Below are 21706 nucleotides of genomic sequence, written 5' to 3'. Positions count from 1 at the left end.
TCGGGGGGGGGGGGGGTGAAGGAAGATGGGCACAAGGCTGGTGGTTCACCTGGGGTGCCCCATGCTCATGTATGAGGGATATGAGACAAGCAAATTGAAGGGAAAAATCAGGATGTAAATCAATGGCAGAGCAAGCTCTGGGGCTTATTCTTATTCCTACGCCCTGAACTGAATGAAAAATTGAACATCTTAAATTGCTAAAAGCCTGCGCCATTTGTCTTCACCCACCTGCTGGCTCTCCGACACCATCTTTTTCCAAGTTGGTCCACTTCCAGACCCGCATTGCGCACGCTCCGACAAGAGCCCACACCGCGCATGCTCTGACAAGGGCCCACACTGCGCATGCTCCGACAAGGGCCCACACTGCGCATGCTCCGACAAGAGCCCACATTGCGCACCTCCGACTAGAGCCCGCACTGCGCATGCACCGAAAGGCGCCCACACTGCGTAGGCTTCGACAAGAGCACACACTGCGCATGCTCCGACGAGAGCCCACGCTGCGTCTGCTCCAAACAAAGTTCGTACTGCTTCTCTCAGCCACACCCGAGCGCGGGGATGCGCCTTTCCGATGGATAGCGCGTATTCTGCCCCTTTTCGATGCTGGGTAACCGCACCTCCATTAATGGCGCTGTTGTTGAATATAAATTCATGTTTTGTGATCCACTTAATGTTCCAGAGATGCATGCCAGACCTAGTGCATGGAACCTGCGGCGTAATTCTATTCTGGATGTGATTAATAGCAGAAAAAGCTCAACGTCAGATGCTAAATAATGGTCTGTAAAATGCTTGCCGAGCTTGAGACAAGCCGTCAGATCTACTTTGCAGTGAAATATGTGTCAAGATTGAACAAATCATGCAGATTTATTGAGACATCCACCTTACACAAAGTTAACAGCAGAAATATCTAACTTCACAACTTATTACATCATACAAGTATAGCTTTCTTCGTTCACAATTACAAATGTCATATTATATAATTACAATGATTTAACAAAAACAAAGTCTACAACTTTAACAAGAATCTATACATGGTAACATTAGCATACTCAATTATTGTGTTTCTTTTTCTTCTGATTTCCAGTTTCGAATTCAGGAAATAATTTAATTTAAGGGTACAGAGCGATTGTCCTTTTTGTCACTTGTAGGCATAGTTCCATTCTCAAGCTCACTTTACAAATTCCCGAAGTAAATTTGCACTTCAATTTACCACAGTCAAAATGTGATTTTTCTTCTCTTGTCAAAATGTATCTTAGTTGTTTCAAGAATATTGTTAAGATGTTTCTGATGTTCACTTAAAATAATACCATACTCTTGCATTGTTTATTCTTTGAATTTTTGTGATCTTGTTGTTTCTCCCAACCCATTTCAAATGAGTTATTTCCCAATTCAGTTTCAGCCGTGTCAATTACTTCCACTCTTTGAGCTTTCATAGTTCGTTCTAATCCTTCAACGTTTTTTCACATAAGTTCAAAACCATCTCAGCCCATTCCTCAGTAGAGTTTAAATGTTCTTTGGCAAACTATTCACTTGTTTTTCTTCCAACTACTACACCTTGTGTAGTATCACCGACAAGCATTTTTAAATGTCTCTGGTCATTGACTCTGAAGAATCACTTTGCAATTTCAGTGCTTATGGTTGACAAATCGTAATTTTCAATTTAGCAAGTGCTTCAATTGTTTCCTCGTTGTCCATTAGTGACTTTGATACATCAGTAATATTACTTGGATCAGTTCTTTGCTCAACTGTATCAGTACTCCACAACGAGTTTTTTATTCCCCGGAACAACTTTCAAAGAACAAAGAAAAGTACAGCACAGGAACAGGCCCTTCGGCCCTCCAAGCCTTTGCCGAAGATGATGCCCTACTGAACTATAAAAGAATCTTCTGCCCTTATTTGGTCTTTATCGCTCTATTCCCTTCCTATTCACGTGCCTATCCAGTTGCCTCTTAAATGTTGCAACCACCTCCTCTGGCAGCGCATTCCAGGCACCCACCACTCTTTGTGTGAAAAACCTCTCCCTACATCTTTCAAATTTCAGTCTGTACCATCCATCTTCTCCTTCATTTTTCCAAGTTTGCTTTGAAGTTCTCTTCACAAAGTTCTACCAGTTCATTAGTTTTGCTTTTTTATTCTGCATTCAACCAATTATTCTGGTTCATCAGAACCTCCTTTTCTTGTTCAAGGCATTTTCGATGACACTTCATAGGTACTTCTGATTCTTGAAGTTCACCAAGTTTTAATTGAAGATCAACACTCAATTTGCTGTTCAAAGTTGATCCCTTAGACAGTTGAAATCCTCAATCAATCAAATGTTCCACTTTTCCTGACTGATTTTCAATTGTTCGCATCAGTTCTCTTTTTTTATAAATACCTCTTTCATAAGTGAAAATTGATTTTCTGTGTTAATCTGGTTTTCTTTCAATTGCGTGTTACCTGCAACAAGTGTCTAATTTTCTCCACAGTAGTCTTCAAAAGTTTAAGATCGTCATGATCAACTGCCTGTTGCAATACAGTTGTCATCACATTACTGTCTCCAGCAAGCCAAATAATTATCTAGGATGAAATCTATTTCTCCAATAGAGAATTTAAGAATATTTCCCACTGTAACAATTCCATTTACAAAATTACTTCTCAAATTAACTTCACAAAAAGAAATAGGTTGATCGCTCCCATTACTAACTTTTATTAACACTTTTTCCTTCATAAACCTTCCTGAAATACAAATCGTATCATCAGCAATCACCAGTGATTCCTCTGCTCCCGTATCTCCCAAAACTTTGGAGTTGGAATTCCCTACTTACTTATTCTGTTGGACAACTAAGGGAAAACTTCTCCCTTTGAAGCAAAACGTTCTGAGTCTTCAATAGCCTGACTTTCTTCACCTATACTCAATAAATTCTCTGAACTATGTTGAGAACTATATCCCTTTCACATTGATTCTGAAAAAATACGTTTTAACTGTACCACTGCTACAGTTTTAACAGCCATTTATTTTTCAGATGCTTCCTTTCCTACTACTACAACTAATCTTCAATGCAATTTACAAGAATCTGCCTTATTGTGTCCCCACTTTGTTTCACAGGAAACACTTGGTCCACCTCCATCCTCAGGAACTTCCTTTTTGATCTGAGGTGAAATTTCCTGACCATTCCCAACTGTTCTATCTTTCTCTTGACTATTTCTTTTCTTTTGCCTCCACCTCTATTCTTCTCATGTTTCAAAGAATTATGGGGAAAGGGTTTGTCTCTATGGACAAGCTAACTCTGCTGCCTGTCTTGCAGTTTTATCTTTGTTCCTCATCTTGCATCCTAATAATCAATGGAAGTGAATCTTTCAATTATTTTTAGAAGGATCAGCTCTCTACATATGTTTTTTCATATGTTTTCATATGTTTTTTCTATCTTTAATGCCTGGATCCAATGGTGAAAATTATATTGCTTCACCCCTCAAATTCAACATGAGTTTGTCCTGGCTGCTTTCTTGAATTACATAATTCTGCCAGTATGCCTCGGGAACCAACCAAGGCTAGATCTTTTTTGCATCAAAATCTACAGATACCTCTTCCAGCAATGATGCATACACCACACTAGCTCTAACTATCAGTCTACTTTGCAAAAGTAATCCAAGTTTCTTTTGGCCATTTCATCTGTTTAGCTACCTTTTCAAAAGAAATAAAGAATATTTCCACATCCTTTCTCTCAAATTTTGGAAGAACTTGTATACATTTAAACACTTCCCCACTAGATTCACATATGGAACTATTTCCTTCATCTACATGTTCTAGTGTCTCTTTAACTGCCAGCATTTTAAGCTGAAATTCTCTCTTTTTCATTCATTGCTAACTTCTCCATTTCCAATTCCCTCTGAAAAGCTCTCACTTCGTCTCTTTGCTCTCTTTCCCTTTCTTTTTGCTTTTCTTGCATCTCTACTTCAAGATTTTTCACTTCTATTTCTTTTGCTTTTTCTTTTCCCTGCATTTGTAATTATTTCATTCGTAATTGAATTTTAGCTCATTCAATTTCCTCACTTTTTGGAGTACCCACTCTATCTGGCATCTCTAGCATTTTTAAAAATGTTTCGCTATGCTTCCAGTAATGTCAGCTTTCCTTAACCCTGCAGGTAATCCCAACTCCAATTCATCTGCCAATTCAGCTCACTTATTTATTTCCTGCAAACCAGTCAAAGTTGCATCTTCCATCTTTAGGAAACTCCTCACAATTTCCCCTGGCATTTTGGATGACAACCTGTGCAATATACCTCACAGTAACTCCAATGCCTTTGTCCAGTACCTCAGTACCCACTTACTCTTTTTTAATGATTCACAGATACCACTATTTAACAATAAATCTGCGAACAAGATTTATTATTCAGTATCCAGTAACTTGCTTTCCATGGTTCTCCACACCAGTGGTGTTCCGCAGGGCTCTGTACTGGGACCTCTGCTATTTGTGATATATATAAATGATTTGGAAGAAGGTGTAACTGGTGTAATCAGCAAGTTTGCGGATGACATGAAGATGGCTGGACTTGCGGATAGCGAAGAACATTGTCGGGCAATACAGCAGGATATAAATAGGCTGGAAAATTGGGCGGAGAGGTGGCAGATGGAGTTTTATCCGGATAAATGCGAAGTGATGCATTTTGGAAGAAATAATGTAGGGAGGAGTTATACAATAAATGGCAGAGTCATCAGGAGTATAGAAACACAGAGGGACCTAGGTGTGCAAGTCCACAAATCCGTGAAGGTGGCAACACAGGTGGAGAAGGTGGTGAAGAAGGCATATGGTATGCTTGCCTTTATAGGACGGGGTAGAGAGTATAAAAGCTGGAGTCTGATGATGCAGCTGTATAGAATGCTGGTTAAGCCACATTTGGAGTACTGCGTCCAGTTCTGGTCGCCGCACTACCAGAAGGACGTGGAGGCGTTAGAGAAAGTGCAGAGAAGGTTTACCAGGATGTTGCCTGGTATGGAGGGTCTTAGCTATGAGGAGAGATTGGGTAGACTGGGGTTGTTCTCCTTGGAAAGACGGAGAATGAGGGGAGATCTAATAGAGGTGTACAAGATTATGAAGGGTATAGATAGGGTGAACAGTGGGAAGCTTTTTCCCAGGTCGGAGGTGACGATCACGAGGGGTCACGGGCTCAAGCTGAGAGGGGCGAAGTATAACTCAGATATCAGAGGGACGTTTTTTACACAGAGGGCGGTGGGGGCCTGGAATGCGCTGCCAAGTAGGGTGATGGAGGCAGGCACGCTGACATCGTTTAAGACTTACCTGGATAGTCACATGAGCAGCCTGGGAATGGAGGGATACAAACGATTGGTCTAGTTGGACCAAGGAGCGGCACAGGCTTGGAGGGCCGAAGGGCCTGTTTCCTGTGCTGTACTGTTCTTTGTTCTTTGTTCTAAGTATCCCAACACATTATTACTAGCCAGTATCCAATAACCCTTTCTCCATGCTCTGAAATCCCACAAGAGCCTAGACTTTTGTTATGATCCCAGTTGATGTTGTAACTGGACAGGAAGGTCAAAGAGTGGAACCATGGCTCAAAAGACTGTAACTCTTAACATGGAGGAACAGAGTCACAGGACTGCTAATTATTTTTAACAACAAGGAGAAAAGCATTTATTAAACATGAAAAGTTGGATTATTATATAATGGGGGGAAGGGGAACAGAACATTGAATTCAATGATCAGCCATGATCAAGATGAATGGCGGAGCAGGCTCGAAGGACCAAAAGGCCTATTCCTGCTTCTAGTTTCTATGCATCTATATTTAATGTTATTATACAATACTACTTTACTCCCCCTTAGCTATTCTGTGTAAAAGGAGTCAAAATCTCCATAGGCATCTCTATCAAGGAATGTCGGTCTGGATGATCTACAAAAAGTATGGGAAAGAAAAAAAGGAAGACTAGGCAATGGGCACACAAATATATGAAGGTATGAATTCGGAGCAGGAGTAGGCCACTCGGCCCCTTGAGTCTCCACCACCATTCAATAAGTCCGGGTTTATCTGGATATAACTTCAATCCCAGAGTCCTGGATACCCCTGAAGTTTTCAGCCTTTGTTAATCAAGAATCTATCTTAGCTCTGCCTTAAAAAGATTTAAAGACTCTGCTTCCACTGCCTTTTAAGGAAGAGTTCCAGACAGTCATGACCCTCTGAGAGAAACAATAATTCTCCTCATCCCTATCTTAAATAAGTGACTCTTTATTTTTAAACAGTGACCACTAATCTAGATCCTCTGACAAGAGGAAACATCCTGTCCACATTCACCCTGTCAGTACCCTTTAGGATATTAAAGGTTTTGATCAAGTCACCTCTTCTAAACTCCAGTGGATAAAACTCTAACCTCTCTAACCCTTCCTCATGAGGTAACCCAACCATTCCTGGTATTAGTCTAGTAAGCCTTCACTGAAATGGTTCTAAAGCATTTTCATCTTGTCTTAAATAAGTAGATAAATACTATATATAGGACTCCAAATGTGGCCTTATCAGTGCCCTGAACAACTGAAGCACAATATCTCTGCTCTTGTATTCAATTCCTCTCACAATAAATGAAAACATTCTATCAGCTTTCCTAATTACTTGCTGTAGCTGTGTACTAGACTTATATGATTCATGTGCTAAAATAACCAAATCCCTCTGCACATCAGAGCTTTGTAATCTCCCACCATTTATAAAATAAACTTTTTCATTCTTCCTGTCAAAATACATAATTTCACATTTGCCCACATTATACTCCATTTGCCAGAATTTTGCCCACTCACTTAGCCTATCTGTGTCACTTTATAACCTCCTTATGACCTCTTCACAAATTATTTTCCTACTGCTCTTTGTGTCATCAACAAAGCTGGCAACCATACCTTCGGTCCATTCGTCCAAGCCATTTGTAAAAGATTGAGGCCGCAGCACTGACCCCTGTGACACACCACTCATCAAATCCTGCAAACCAGAACAATATCCATTTATGCCAGCTCTCTGTTATCTGATAGCTAGCCAATCCTCAATTCATGTCAATATGTTATCCCTTACACCATGAGCATGTATGTGTGCGTATTTGTGTCCATGTTTGTGTGTGTGAGAGAGATTGTTTGTGTGTGCGCATATGAGTGTTTGATTGCGTATGTTTGTATATGTGTAAAGGTGTGTGTTTGTGAGTGCACATATGAGTGTGTGTGTGTGTGCGAGAGAGGGATAGAGAGAGAGAGAGAAGAGAGAAAGAGAGAGATTTTCCAGTCCCTGGAATGGGAAATGCATTTTATTCTTCCCATCAAAATACATAATTTCACATTTGCCCACACTATACTCCATTTGTCAGAATTTTGCCCACTCACTTAACTTAGCTGTGTCCTATTCACAACTTATTTTCCTACCTATCTTTGTCCCATCAGCAAATTTAGCAACCGTACCTTCAGTTCCTTCAACCATGCATGTGTACGTGCGTGTGTATGTGTGTGTATGTATGTATGTGTGTGTGTGTTTGTGTGAGAGAGAGAGAGAGATTTTTTACAGAAAGTCCCTGGAATGAGAAATGTATTTTTAAAATTCATTCCAAAGACATGGGGTTTGCTGGCTGGTCAGCATTTATTGCATCAAAGGATGACTACCATTTTCACAGGGTTCATAGAGTGTCACTGTATTTATATAGTTTATTGCCAATATTGATAGGTATATCGTGTGATTCCATTAAGGTTGGCAGGACGATTGGGATGTACAAATGGTGGTGGGTAATTCTGGAGTCTGTCAGTTTCTTAAAAGCATTTTCTTAGTAAGACAGTGTACTTAGAGGGACCCTCAGAATTATTATACTTGTGGAATGATTTCGGGAATGTATTTTTAGCTGGTAACAAATGGAATGAACCAAGGTTTGCAATTAACCTTGGGAAATGTCTCATGGCTTACAGGGAAGTTACTATTATTTCAAAAATGTTACTGAATGGTTTTCAGTAAATACTGAATGTTTCAACGTTAGTATCAGTATGTATAGAAAGTTTGTTTAGTAACTCACCATTATTACAGAATGTACATGATTGGGATTTCAGTATTGCTGTGGGTTTCTGAGTGAATTTTATTAACGTGGGTTCTCCAAGAAATTCTGAGGATTCCCCGAGTGTGTGCCAATAATCTGTAATGTTCCTGAGGTAGTGAGAATGCAGAAATGTTCCTGTTTTCAGTTGTTACTTGTTTGCGAATTAACTGTTACTATTTATTGGACTAAATGAGTGTCCCAACATTACAGATTTCTCAGTGTGTCTTATTCAACATGATGTTCCTGGGGTGGGTGTCACAGAAAGGTTTCTTTTTGCTGTATATAAGAGACTCCCTCAATAGCCCATATTTTCAGTTGGAGTATTTAGTACTAGCAGGGATTACCAGCTCCACAGTGAAGACAATACTGGATCGGACGCTGACATCAATTAATTGGAGTCTCCCAAAAATGGATCTGCAATTGGGTGCAATAGAATGGAATAACACAGCAATGTACTTTCGCAATCAACAATCAGCAGATTTGTGGACACTAACAGTGCTTCATAACATTCAAAAGATTTATTATCCGCTCCTCGCTGCCATTTGTGTCATTGGTATGTCTCTACATCCTGCTCTCAATTCGATAAACCTTATTTAACTGCATTATTGTTTGTCTTTCATACTTACATCCATAAAGCTATTGGGCTTTTGGGCAAATCTCAAGTAATTATACAATTTATGTTTCTCTGTAATATTGTTATTTGCTGCCATTTGGATAGCTGGAATGGGACTTACATGCATTTGTCCTGAAAATGGATAATGTCGGATTAGTGATTCTGCTGAATACCCTGTGGAGTGAGATACATTGGCAGAGAATGCCAAAGAACATGAATATACGTTCACCAGTCACCCTGGGATGGAATACATATTTAAAATTCTCCTGGAGACATTTAACAGACAGTCGCTGAAATCGGAAATGCATTGACAAGGCATGACTGGAAAGTAAGATATATTTACAGGCAGTCCTGGAATGTGAAAAAAATATCAAAAGGGATCAATAAGACAGGCGATATATGAATCAGATCGGGAGATGCATTGATTGTGATCACTATCAAGGAGATGGGGTAACATGGGATGCTACATGGGGAAATCAAACTAATTTGCAGTTAGATGCTGCAAATGTGAAAGAAGCGAGAATTTCTGGTAAAACACAGGAGATCTCGCAACCATTGGTTGACAGGGAAACATTCAATGGAACTGGAAAAAGCTGAAGAAGGCAATAGGGTTGAAGCAAGTATATCGACAGGGAAAGAGGAGGGTGGATTAAATGAAAGGAGAAGTCGATGCTAGTATGGAAGGAAGAAAGTTTCTGACAAAAGGTGCTGGTAGTGGGACATGTAAAGAGACAAAGATGGAGCCCAGAGGAGGTCTAAAGAGAAATCCTACCTGCAGTTACCTGCAGTTCTAAAATAATAAAAAATGGGAATTGTGGATAGGATCTGAAATTTTTGAAGTTGATCTTGAGTCCAGAAGACTGTCCTGGTCTTGGACAAAAGATATGGTGCTGAACCTTGACAGTTAGCCAAACTTCACTGGAACAATTTAGGAGGCCACGATCAGTGAGTTTGATGTAGGAGTGCAGTGGATAATGAAAATCTAGATGATCCACAGTTTAGGGAAACATTTGTGCACTGAATGTATTCTTCCAGATTGAATCTAAATTACACCTTTTCATATTCCAGCCCTTTAGGTAAGATCGGTATTGCATTAACATTTAAATTGACTTTTGTAAGTCACATCTTACTTATGAGTTCAGTATTTGATTTTCCAAATCTCAAAGCTCATTCACTATTTCTGATTTGTCAGGAGAGAGAAAACAGTTTCAATCTGTGCCTGGCTTCGAGCATAGAATTGTCTCTACGAGAAATTCAGACACTCCAAATGCTTGAGGCAGATTCAAACACAAAACCTATATAGGCACTGGCAGCGACATGCTGCATCAAAAGTCATAGCGAGCGCCGGACATGGATTGTGTTTGCAAAGAGCAAATCAATAACTATATTAGATCTAAATAATGTATTAATGATTGCAAGGGAATTCAGAGTTCTTGTCTAAAAGAGAAATCCAAGAATCCTACAAACATTTACAAAAAGGTATGGAATACGACACCAAAACCTATAGGGGTATAAAATATTTACCCGGTGATCTCATTAAGGGGCAGCACTGTGGCATAGTGGTTAATACGGCTGCCTCACAGTGCCAGCGACCCAAGTTCAATTCCGGCCTTGGGTAAACTGTCTGTGTGGAGTTTGCATGTTCTCCACGTGTCTATGTGGGTTTTCTCTCAGAGCTCTGGTTTCCGCCCACACTTCAAAGATCTGTGGGTTACGTTGATTGGCTATGGTAAGTTTTCCCTTAATGTTGGGGGATTAGTAGGATAAATACGTGGGATTACGGAGATAGGGCCTGGGTGGGATTGTTGTCAGTGCAGGTTTGATGGGCTAAATGACCTCCTTCTGTACTGTAGGAATTCTATCTAATAATGATGGTTGTGAACCCATTGTCAATTATTGTAAAAACCTGGCTGGTTCACTGATGTCCTTTAGGGAAAAAAATCTGCCATCCTTACCTGATCTGGCCTACATGTGACTCCAGATGCACAGCAATGAGGTTGACTCTCAAATGCCCACTGAAATGGAGGGCAGTTAGGGATGGGCAATAAATGCTGACCCAGCCAGCGATGCCTACATCCTGTAAAATGAATTGAAAAATTACCATCCCAGTATTAGTGATGTTTAATTTCATCCCTTTCCAGATGATTCTTTTGGTTTTGACTTACATATTTTCTCAAACGAAAACCCTCTGTCATGGGTATAATAATTGAATCCCAACATTGAATGTAGCAATTAAGCCATAAATTTGAAAAGAAGCTATCAAACCACTTGCTTTTCTCCAAGGCTGATGTATATTTTCCCTGTTTATTTTCCTTCCAAACAGGTAATTTACTGGTGATTTTGATGCTGTATCGGGAAAAGTGTGGTCTCTCCAAACATATCAGTCGGTACCTGATGGCTATGACAGTGGCAGATTTACTGGTAATTTTCTCTGATCTGATATTAAGGCATATTCCTACACATTATGAGAGTCAATTTAGTTTCATGTACTCCATCCCCCTGTGTAACAACCATGCCATACTGCTTAATGCAGCCACAGATTGTTCTGTCTGGTTCACAGTCGCTTTTATTTTTGATCAATTTGTGACCATTGGTTGGCAGAATCTGAAAACGGAATATTGCACTGATAAAACAGCGGTTCTGGTTTTAGGAGCAATGGTTTCACTGTTTAGCTTGTTGAACACCATCTGGTATTTTATGTTGGCCGATACTTATCAATTTCGGAATGTGCCTTTGTTTTGTGATGAAAGGGACGCAGCTTTGGATTCAACCGTGTGGGGTGCAGTTGTAATTATTCATTATATTCTGTCACCCGGAATCCCATTTGTTCTGATCCTGTTGCTCAATGCTTTAACCATCAGACATATTATCTTGACCAACAGAGAATCGCAGAATGCCAGCATTGAGGAGCATCCAAGGGATCATGAGATCGAAAGTCAAAGAAAAAGCATTAATTTTCTGTTTGCTTTGTCAGGGAATTTTATGCTGCTGTGGTTCATGTATATGTTGTATTCTATATGGAACCAGATTTCTTGGTTGGGAAATATGCCAAGATATCTCCCTCGGTTTGTTAGGGAAATAGGCTTCATGCTTCAGCTCCTGAGTTACTGCACAAAGATCTGCATTTATATTGTAATTCTGGATAAGTTCAGAGAAGACATGATATATGTGACTAAATATCCGTTTACTGTAATTGTTCAATTCTTTAATGACCAGAAGAACTGAAGATTTTCAGCATCACACTTCAGTTCCAACTTACGTTCAATCCAACTTAGTCTCACTCCAGAGTCGGTCTACTTTTAAACTAAACTCCAAAGCATGAAACATGTCAAATATAAACAAACACCCACCCACTACCAATTTGCTAGCCTACAAGATACCCAAGTCAACATGACCTGTGAAATATAGAGAAATGAAGAAAACTGCAACACAAAACACATTAGATATGATTCTCAAATATTACAACATTCCTAAAGAGCTCTAATAAGAATGTTTATGTAATCTAATGTAAGCACAGACATAGTGCAAGGTAAACCCTTTCATTATTAAAAGTCTCTTCACGATCTTCGGCAGTCAGCTTGTGAGCCACCATTATCTTTGTGCGACCAACGAAGGACAATTTCACACCTATCTTTGGGGCAATTTCAACAGAAAGGAAATAGATATGAACTGCTGGGCGATTAAGATTCCATCGGCGCTGAAGGCTGATAAATGAAAAAGAATCTGCCAGAGGAAACTCTGTCAAATGTTATTGGATAATGAGATATAAATACTTCAAACTAGCCTTCAAAATCAAATTACTCTTGATTTAATGGCTGGGGTGAGATGATGCGGTAGATATTACATGTTCTGTAATAATTAATAATCTGTGTGTACCAATGTTAAGTGCACCTGGCAGAATATGAAGCTGGGAATAGCTACAAGCCTTGGGTTGTATATTTAACTTTGGTACCAAATATATTTGTGAGCTGACATTGTGACAATAACTGATCCTGTGTTATATGGTTAAGGAAACAATTAATAACATTCCTTTTTGACAATTCATTGATCAACTTGTTTAATTTTGTTGTTATTATCCCTTCACAGCAAACTGTTGAGTTATTATTTCAGCAGAAACCCGTGTCTGAGAAATATCCCCTATCATACATATACAGAAATTAGTATTTAGACTGGTGCATTCAGATTAATATCAAATTCTTGCCTGCCTAGAATTGTTAGTTCTCTCACTCGAGCGTTCCAGCTAAAAAAAGGACCATTTATCAAACGATTTTCTGAGACCCCAAATAAATGCAACACTATCTAAGTGTTCACTCCTCCACACTGAATGAGCGTCCTAAATGACATCTTATTGAGGAAGTATCTCAGTTCACAAAAAGGCCCAATCTGAATCCACAAACAGCAAGAACAATTAAAAATAATCCCATCGGCTCAAAGGGACTCGGGACCGCATCCACTTCAACATAGTAAATAAAAAGAATCTCCAAAGAGAGGAAGCTGCAAAAAGCAACGTGAATCCTATGCACCTGACATTGGGAGAATTAAGAATCATATTCATTGATATACCAAATTAACCAAATACAAATCTGACGCTCTCCAGAGTCTTTCAAAACTAATGGCTTATTATTGAACAGAGTTCATGGTTTTATTCATTTATGGGATGTGGGAGTCACTGGCTGGACTCACATTTATTGCCCATCTCTAACTGCCCTCCATTTCATAGAGCATTTGAGAGATAACCAACATGGCTGTGACTCTGGGGTCACATATAGGCCTGACTAGGTAAGCACGGTAGATATCCTTCCCTCAAGAACATTGGCGAATCATATGGGTTTTTGCGACAATGGTTTCATGGTCATGATTAGACTTTTAATTCCAGATTTTTATTGTATTCAAATATCACCATCTGCCATGCTTGGATTTGAACACAGATCCCCAGATCTTGTCTGGGTGATAATACCGCGATGCCACTGCCTCCCCTGACACAGCTCATGAACAGACAAGGCAGTCGAGGGAGCACTTGACCACAAGTGGCAGAAAGCCAGAACTCAGTGACCCAATCCTCGAACTAAATTGGCAATATCCACGGCCTCAAACTAACCTTCACGCCTGGGAAGCACCACAGGCTCATTCAATATAAGATCATCCAGAGGTTGAACGGCAATAACTCAGAAAGCATCACAAGCCAATGCAGCACCTATAGTTGCTCAGTTCCTCATCGAAACAATGGGGGCGATTCTCCCATCCCAACGTGCACGTTATTTTGGCGTGGGATGGGAAAGTCACGTGTCAGCCATTGTGCAGGATACGTGCATGCGTTCCCAATGCATGCATGTCTCCCACAGCCAGAAAATAGGCGCAGTCAGGACCGCGCTGGAAACCGGTGAGAAGAGAAGTAAGTCATTTAAATCTTTTTAAAATATATTTTAAATGGCATGGAATTCTCCGGGCCAAATAGCATCTCCCACCCCGCTTGGAGTATTTCACTCTGGTGGAGCTTAGAGAAGCTCCCCTCTTGCGGGGAATTAGCGGGAGACACTGCTGGAGTGAAGGGGCGGCAATCGGGGCTCCCCAGGGGGCCGGGCAGTGGGGGGGTGGTGCCTCTAGGCATGGGCACCCTGGCAGTGCCAGCTTGTGCCCCCTCGCACTGCCCAAGGGGCAAAGTGCCCATGCCCAGGGGGCACCTAGGCACTGCCCACCAGGTATTGGGCGGTGCCAAGGGGGCGGGGCCAAGGGAGTGGGATGTAGGGCCTGGATCTGGGAAGGGGGCGGGGCCAAGGGGCCGAGGGGCCAAGGGTGGGGGGGGGGGGGTTCTGCTCCCACTCTGCACTGGGATCGGTCGGGGCTGGAGGGAGGCCAGCGATTCGGATGGGCTGGGCGGGTGGTCAGCCGGGTGGGGGGGTCTGCCTCACGGGGGGTGGTCTGCCGGGGAGGGTCTGCCTCTTGGGGGGGGGGGGGAGTCAGCAGGGGGCATCTGCCGGGATGGGGGGGGGCGGGTATGGGGATCGCCACTGCTGGGGGCAGGCTGGAGATCGGGCGCTCCGGGACGGAGAGGGGGTCGGGGCTGGCCCGGGAAATGCTTATGCGCAGTGATCGGGCCGTGTGGGGTGGGTGGGGGAGGGGGGTGGGGGGGAGGGGGAGGAAGGTGGGGGGCTGGTTGGCCAGCAGTGTGAAGGTCCTGGGCTGACCAGCGAGCGAGTTGGCCAGCAAACGGCGGGACTGACAGATCAGGGCCATTGCACATACGCAGAGGCCCGGAACTGTCAGACTTCAATGTGAATAGACCCTACCCCCTCGAGCTTTTAATGATATTCATGATTGTCACCTCTGCATTGCAGAGTGGGGAGATTCGGGTCTGATGTTGAGCTGAAAAAACAGTCATGATGTACACCAGTTTTCTCGCCAATTCTGCACATTTGGGAGAATCGCCTCCAACATTTCCAACGTATATCACTCTCCCTTACTCAAGTAGCATTCCCAAACCTGACTATCCCGACCCAACTGACCTTCAGTGTATCACAGCACCTCGTTATAAATCCAATGAACATAACTCAACACCAAACACCAATCTAAATTACCATCCAGAAACTCGATCACAGAAGAAACCGGGATCAAAATTTCCAAATATCTGCTACATAAAACAACAGCTGGCGAGTCAACCAATGCGCACACATTATCCAACACCCTGTAAGGAAACCTGACCTCCTCCCCTGTTCAATGCTTGCAAAGTGACGCACTGTGCTTAAAATTGTCCAAGATCCATAAACTGACCTCTTGCTAATAAAGTGATGCAGCACTTGCAGGCGAGTCCGACACCCACAAACTGATCTAGTCCATATGCAACGTTCCAGAATCCTGAAGCTAACACTTGTAAAAGGGCAAGGTGACCATCATCTGATATAACGACTGAAAACCAATCGCATATTTTCCAGTCGAGCCATCAGCCATGATAAGACTCCACAACCAACATTATTCATCGGCTATACACTGAACTAACAGAAAAGGGTGTTAATTGCCAACCTTATTCACCGATTAAGCGCTGAATTAGCTCCAACAAATAGTGCAGTGTGCCCGGTAAATGAACTTAAAATAAAAATTGGACTCAGTGTCCAACAACAACTTAAAATTGCATAGCATCTTTAATATACTAAAACATTCCGTTGCGCTCACACATGAACAATGAATGATAAATTGACAGAAAGCCATAGAAGGAGGCAGTAGGATAGGTTGCGAAAAACTTGGTCAGATATAGGTTTTAAGCAGTGCCCCGAAGAAGGAGACAAATGTGGAGGCGATGAGATCGAAGGATGGAACTTCAAATCTTATGGCTAAACAGGTGAGGCGACTGGCATCAAAGATGGCCCAAAGGAAATCAGGGATGCAGAAGACACCAGAATTGGAGGAACGCAGAGTTATAGGATGTAATAGGACTATGAGAAGTCAGTGCATGGTCTGACCACCATGCTAATACATAGAGACGAATCGTCCAAATAGATCAAACAAACAAGAAGAACAATAAACTAACTGCCATTCATAAACTGAATCCAGAACTGCACACTGATTCTACTTCCATAACTCACAGTATCCATCACCTACAAGCTGGACCCTGGACCACCTATACCTACAGTCCAACTCATTTCACAGAAAATGTTCCACTATCTAATAATTGGCTACCTAATAGAAAACGCCCATACTGGAATTACTGCTTCCCAGTCTTGGGGAGACTTAATTCATGAATGGCCTGCAGACCACAACGTCCGGAAGATCAGAGGAAACACATCGGACCATAGACATTTCTCCTCGTGTCTGCAAGGGTTTCCTCTGGGGGACCCAGTTTCCTCTCACACTCCAAAGATATGCAAGTTAGGTTGATTGGCCATTCGAAATTGCCTCTGAGTGTTAGGGGGACTAACAGGATATTGATGGGGTTAAGGGGATAGGGCCTGGATGGAATTGTGGTGGGTGCAGACTTAAAGGGCCATATGGCCTCCTTCTAAACTGAAGGGATTCTATGATTCTATGAGAAAGAGAAAGAAAGGGCAGCTTAGTGGCATGGCTGGTAGTACTGCTGCCTCACAGCTCTAGGGAATTGGGTTGGATTCCTGACTTGGGCCACTGTCTGTGCGGAGTTTGCACATTCTCCCCGTGTCTGTGTGGGTTTTGTCCAGGTCCTCTGGTTTCCTCACACACTCTGAAGATGTGCGGGATAGGTTGATTGACCGTGCTAAATTATCCCTTAGCGTCCAGGGATGCGTAGGTTAGAGGGATTAGTGGGGTAGATATGTGGGGTTACGGGGATAAGGCCTGGGTGGGATTGTTGTCGGTGCAGAATCGAAGGGCCGAATAGCCTCTTTCTGCACTGTAGGGATTCTATGATTCTATGATTTGAAAAGTGGCAGAGGATTAAGTCCGTTTCATGCTTATCAAAAAAGCTTTGTATCCTGCACACTATCACTCTGCACCCTATCACATGAACCAGCCAGTCTTGGTTCACGCCGCCATTCTGTAAACGCCATAAAACATATTTTCTATAAAAAACAGAGCTGAATTAACATAAATAGAGATCAATTTGGATTCCAGTCGGAAAGAGTGAGCATGTAAATTGTAACTATTGTTTCCAGAAGTAAATTCACTTGGTGAAATGTACTTTAGTTTATGACGCTCCTGCCTTAAATAAATCAACATTGCTTCTGAATGTATTATGTTACCGCAATGTTGAACCCTACCCCCACCCCACACACCTAATAAAAATCAAAGCTAAGAGTTGTGAAACTTTGACAATGCTCATAGAAATTGTCTTAAGGAAATTAACTGTCACCGGGATGATACAGTAACACCTGATGCATGAACTGACACCGTGATTACACACTAAAGCAGTGACCATAAAATAATGGGACACTTCAAAACGAACCGATCAAATGATCCACAGCCTGAATCCCTACAGAAATATAGTGAATTGGCGCAACTGAACAAAAATTGAGATGTTACCCTGGTCTCAAATTGATTGAGCATCCAGAAATTGTCACTCTACTAATAAACTGTTCCAACGATACATCCAATGATGTTAAAATGGTTGATTACCTCCAAACTGACACAGAGCCCATAAACTACCCTTTAGCTAACCCACCAACCATAAATTACCTCACTCCCTTAAACTAACCCAATGACTATAAACTAACCCACTGCCTTTAAAATAACCTATCAATAATAAACTACTTCACTAGTCCAAAGATGCGCGGGTTAGATGCATTTGCTGTGCTAAGTTGCCCCTTAGCGTCCTGGGATGTGAAGGTTAGAGGGACTAGTGGGGTTATGGGGATAGGGCCGAGGTGGGATTGTTGTTGGTGCAGACTCAATGGGCCAAATAGCCTCCATCTGCACTGTAGGGTTTCTATGAACTACCCTTTAACTAACCAACCAACCATAAAGTATCCCATTGCCTTAACCTAACCCAATGACCATAAACTGACGCTCCCCTTAAGTTAATCTACCAACCATAAACTATCGTCCTCCCTTAATAGGACGGGGCATAGAGTATAAAAGTTGGGGTCTGATGTTGCAGATGTATAGAACGTTGGTTCGGCCGCATTTGGAATACTGCATCCAGTTCTGGTCGCCACACTACCAGAAGGACGTGGAGGCTTTGGAGAGAGTACAGAGGAGGTTTACCAGGATGTTGCCTGGTATGGAGGGGCTTAGTTCTGAGGAGAGATTGGGTAAACTGGGGTTGTTCTCCCTGGAAAGACGGAGAATGAGGGGAGACTTAATAGAGGTGTATAAAATTATGAAAGGCATAGATAGGGTGAACGGTGGGAAGCTTTTCCCCAGGTCGGTGGTGACGTTCACGAGGGGTCATAGGTTCAAGGTGAAGGGGGGGAGGTTTTACACAGATATCAGAAGGACATATTTTACACAGAGGGTGGTGGGGGCCTGGAATGCTGCCAGGCAAGGTGGTGGAGGTGGACACACTGGGAACGTTTAAGACTTATCTAGACAGCCATATGAACGGAGTGGGAATGAAGGGATACAAAAGAATGGTCTAGTTTGGACCAGGGAGCGGCACGGGCTTGGAGGGCCCAAGGGCCTGTTCCTGTGCTGTATTGTTCTTTGTTCTTTGTTCTTAAACTAACCCACCAGAATTAACTACCTCACTACCCTGAAACTAACCCACTACCCATAAAGTACCCCATTATCCTTAAATTAACCCAGTGACCATAAACTAACCCAGTACCCTTAAATTAACTTACCAACAATAATTTACCTCATTACCCTGAAAATGCCAACCATATCCTAACCATTAATCCACCATCATACAGCCACCAACTACCTTTAAACTACCCCACAATCCTTAAACTAATCCACCAGCCCTCAATTATGTCACCACCTTAAACAACCTTCCAAACATACAGTAACCCATTTCCCTTAAACTCAGCAATCAGCCACAAACTAACGCACTACCATTCAATAAACCCATTACCCACAAACTAATCCACCAACCATGCATTAACCCATTACCCTTAAGCTAAATCACTAACCATTAACTAACCCACTACATTTAAACCACTCCACTATCCTTGAATTAACCCACAACCTGTACACTAATCCACTATCATTAATCTAACCCATCCTCACTGAAATGTAATTCTGTTTGAGATCCAGAAAGGGAGGCGAGTCTATCAAATTGAGAGAGTATTGGATATATCTGTAGCGACTAAGGGGTGGTTGTCAGTGACCTGAAGGGCATTATCCTGTTTCAATCTATTTCCTGTCCGTTCACAATACATTTTATGGAATTCTTCAGTGAAAAGTGCATTTATTGCACGTTTCGTAGCATTTTTGGTACCTTTCGGTAATTTCATTCGAATAAAAAAAGCCAAATTCAAATTAAGTCCAATCATTGTCCCCACATGAGGGAAAAACTGGATTCAAGCTGACAAGACATTGCACCCCATCTTGGACTTGATCAAACCAGATCCAAGGATGAGGCACTTCACCCCTTCACGGGCTTGATTCACTCCTTCATCTTGGCCAAAAGGCCCAGATCGCTTTAAATAATTGAATCAGGTAAAGTCTCGATTTAACCTCATTGGTTACCCTGACCCTTTACTCTCCCCGAGCCTGGGCAAAAAAACCATAGCAGGTGTCAGCACACACCAAGTGCAATGGACTAACCTCGTCCCCTGCCTGATCATGGTTTCACTCTTGTCAGGTAATCGGGACATGAATCTTTTGAAGGCTTTGAACTCCCGGTAACTTTATAGTGGCACCTCAGCAGTTTATTGATCTTTATTAAATCCTCAGACCCATGTATTTCTCCAGATTTACTTATACTGCGGGAAAAATCAGGCTGCCAGTAACATTTACTTGTTCTGGCACAGTGGGCAAAGTATGGGGCCAACAAGCTGTCTTCAGACCCTGCCTTCAGGCGGAATCACAGGAAGTTAACTGGCAGATTCAGGGTGTGATTGAATAACAGCGAGTTAGCCATTTATATTCAGACAGACTCACTCCTCCTAATTTTCTATCTGATTCCGTACCGATTGATTACATTAAGGGCAACACGATGGCACAGTGGTTAGCACAGCTGTCTCACAGCGCCAGGGAGTCGAGTTCAATTCCGGCGTTGGGTCATCCTGTCTGCGTGGGTTTCCTCCGGGTGCTGGGGTATCATCCAAAGATGTGCAGGTTAGGTGGATTGGCCAAGCTAAATTGTCCCCCAGTGTCCAAAAATGGGTAAGTTAGGTGGATTAGCCATGGCAAATGCAATGGGCTACGGTGACAGGGGGATGGCCCTGGGTGGGATGCTCTTTCGGAGAGTCAATGCAGACTTCATGGGCGGGACTTTACGTTCGCGCGCCGGTGAGACCAGAAATTCTGGTCCGAGGTCAACGGAGATTTCCGTCGTCGGACCCTCGCCCGCGCCGATTCCTTGGCGGGCGCGGCGGTAGAGTTCCAGCCAAACCGAATGGCCTCCTTCTGCACTGTCGGGATTCTTTTCTAGATACAGAAACGACGTGGCTTATTTCACTTCACTTTGAAAGGACATGGAGAATTGATGTGTCATTGATTTTGCCGATTGATTTGGACTCAGAGACTTGGGTTCTGGCCTGTTGATAATTTTTGTTACATATGCGGCAAAGTATAGACAGATGATGGTAATTTTGTCCTGTGACTCAGTCCTTGTTGTCAAGCACAAGTTTATTTGCAAGCGGTAAACTTTCATATATTTGCAGTGATATTAATGATATTGCCCAAATATATTATGCTACATTTGTTGCTACATTTGTTGCTAGAGATGTTGCTACATTTCCCTGCTGCATTTTAGGCCACCGGATTTCACAATCCAAAATGAAATATCCAGCAACATCACACTAATATTATGGGTGAGCTGCCATCAAAACAAGAAACTGGAAATCCCCACAGCGCCAGATGTTTCCTGTTCGGTCAACAGAACACTAAAACACGCAGTGACTGTTCTGAGGCTCTGCAGACTGTGAGCTGGTTTTCATGTATTCGAATTCATGGGAGTCTTTCTTGATTCCAAGCGATAGCCTCCTATAAACCGTGCTCCTGGATGTAAACAAGGGACACAGCAACTCTCTAATTCCGGGTTAAACACGGCGAAAATTAATGTGGCTGTGCGGCTTGCTTCTCACTGAGTGTTCACATGTTTGGCAAGCTGCTCTAAAAAGTGACGTAGCGCAGAAATGTTCTGCAATTCCGCAGCAGTTCTGACAGTCCCGGTTCTGACAGTCCGCTGCTCGACAATGGACAATGAAGAAAAACGGGGCTACTCAATCAGTGGTCCTGGATTACGGGTAATGTTGACAATGGTGACTGGCCTCACAGCAGCGTCTGAACACGTCTGCCACCAAGGGGTGGGGGGTGCTCTCCTGATTTCAGCATGATCCCAGTTGCCAGTATCTCCACAGCTCTACACACATTTGGTCTATTCACCATCAATTGCATATCACTTCTTTATTTATCGACCATAATGCATTCTTTAAAAGGCAAAATACTGTGGATTCTGGAATATCAGCAGACAATACCAGAACTACTTA

The 21706-nt window shown here is 42.4% G+C and overlaps 1 protein-coding gene across 1 annotated transcript in view; it reads left to right on the top strand.

Moving 5' to 3' along the window:
• The first annotated feature begins 13871 nt into the window (after positions 1-13871).
• LOC144509713 (scavenger receptor cysteine-rich domain-containing protein DMBT1-like) overlaps positions 13872-21706 on the top strand; it is an 89481-nt gene continuing 81646 nt past the window's right edge. Inside the window, exon 1 of the mRNA XM_078238494.1 lies at positions 13872-14040. Coding sequence (XP_078094620.1) covers positions 13872-14040 — 169 coding nt within the window. The remainder of the gene's footprint in view (positions 14041-21706) is intronic.

Source organism: Mustelus asterias, chromosome 22 (genome assembly GCF_964213995.1).
Source record: "Mustelus asterias chromosome 22, sMusAst1.hap1.1, whole genome shotgun sequence".
Taxonomy (NCBI): domain Eukaryota; kingdom Metazoa; phylum Chordata; class Chondrichthyes; order Carcharhiniformes; family Triakidae; genus Mustelus; species Mustelus asterias.
The sequence above is the reverse complement of the archived record's forward strand: the minus strand, read 5'-3'. Positions and strand labels throughout refer to the sequence as shown.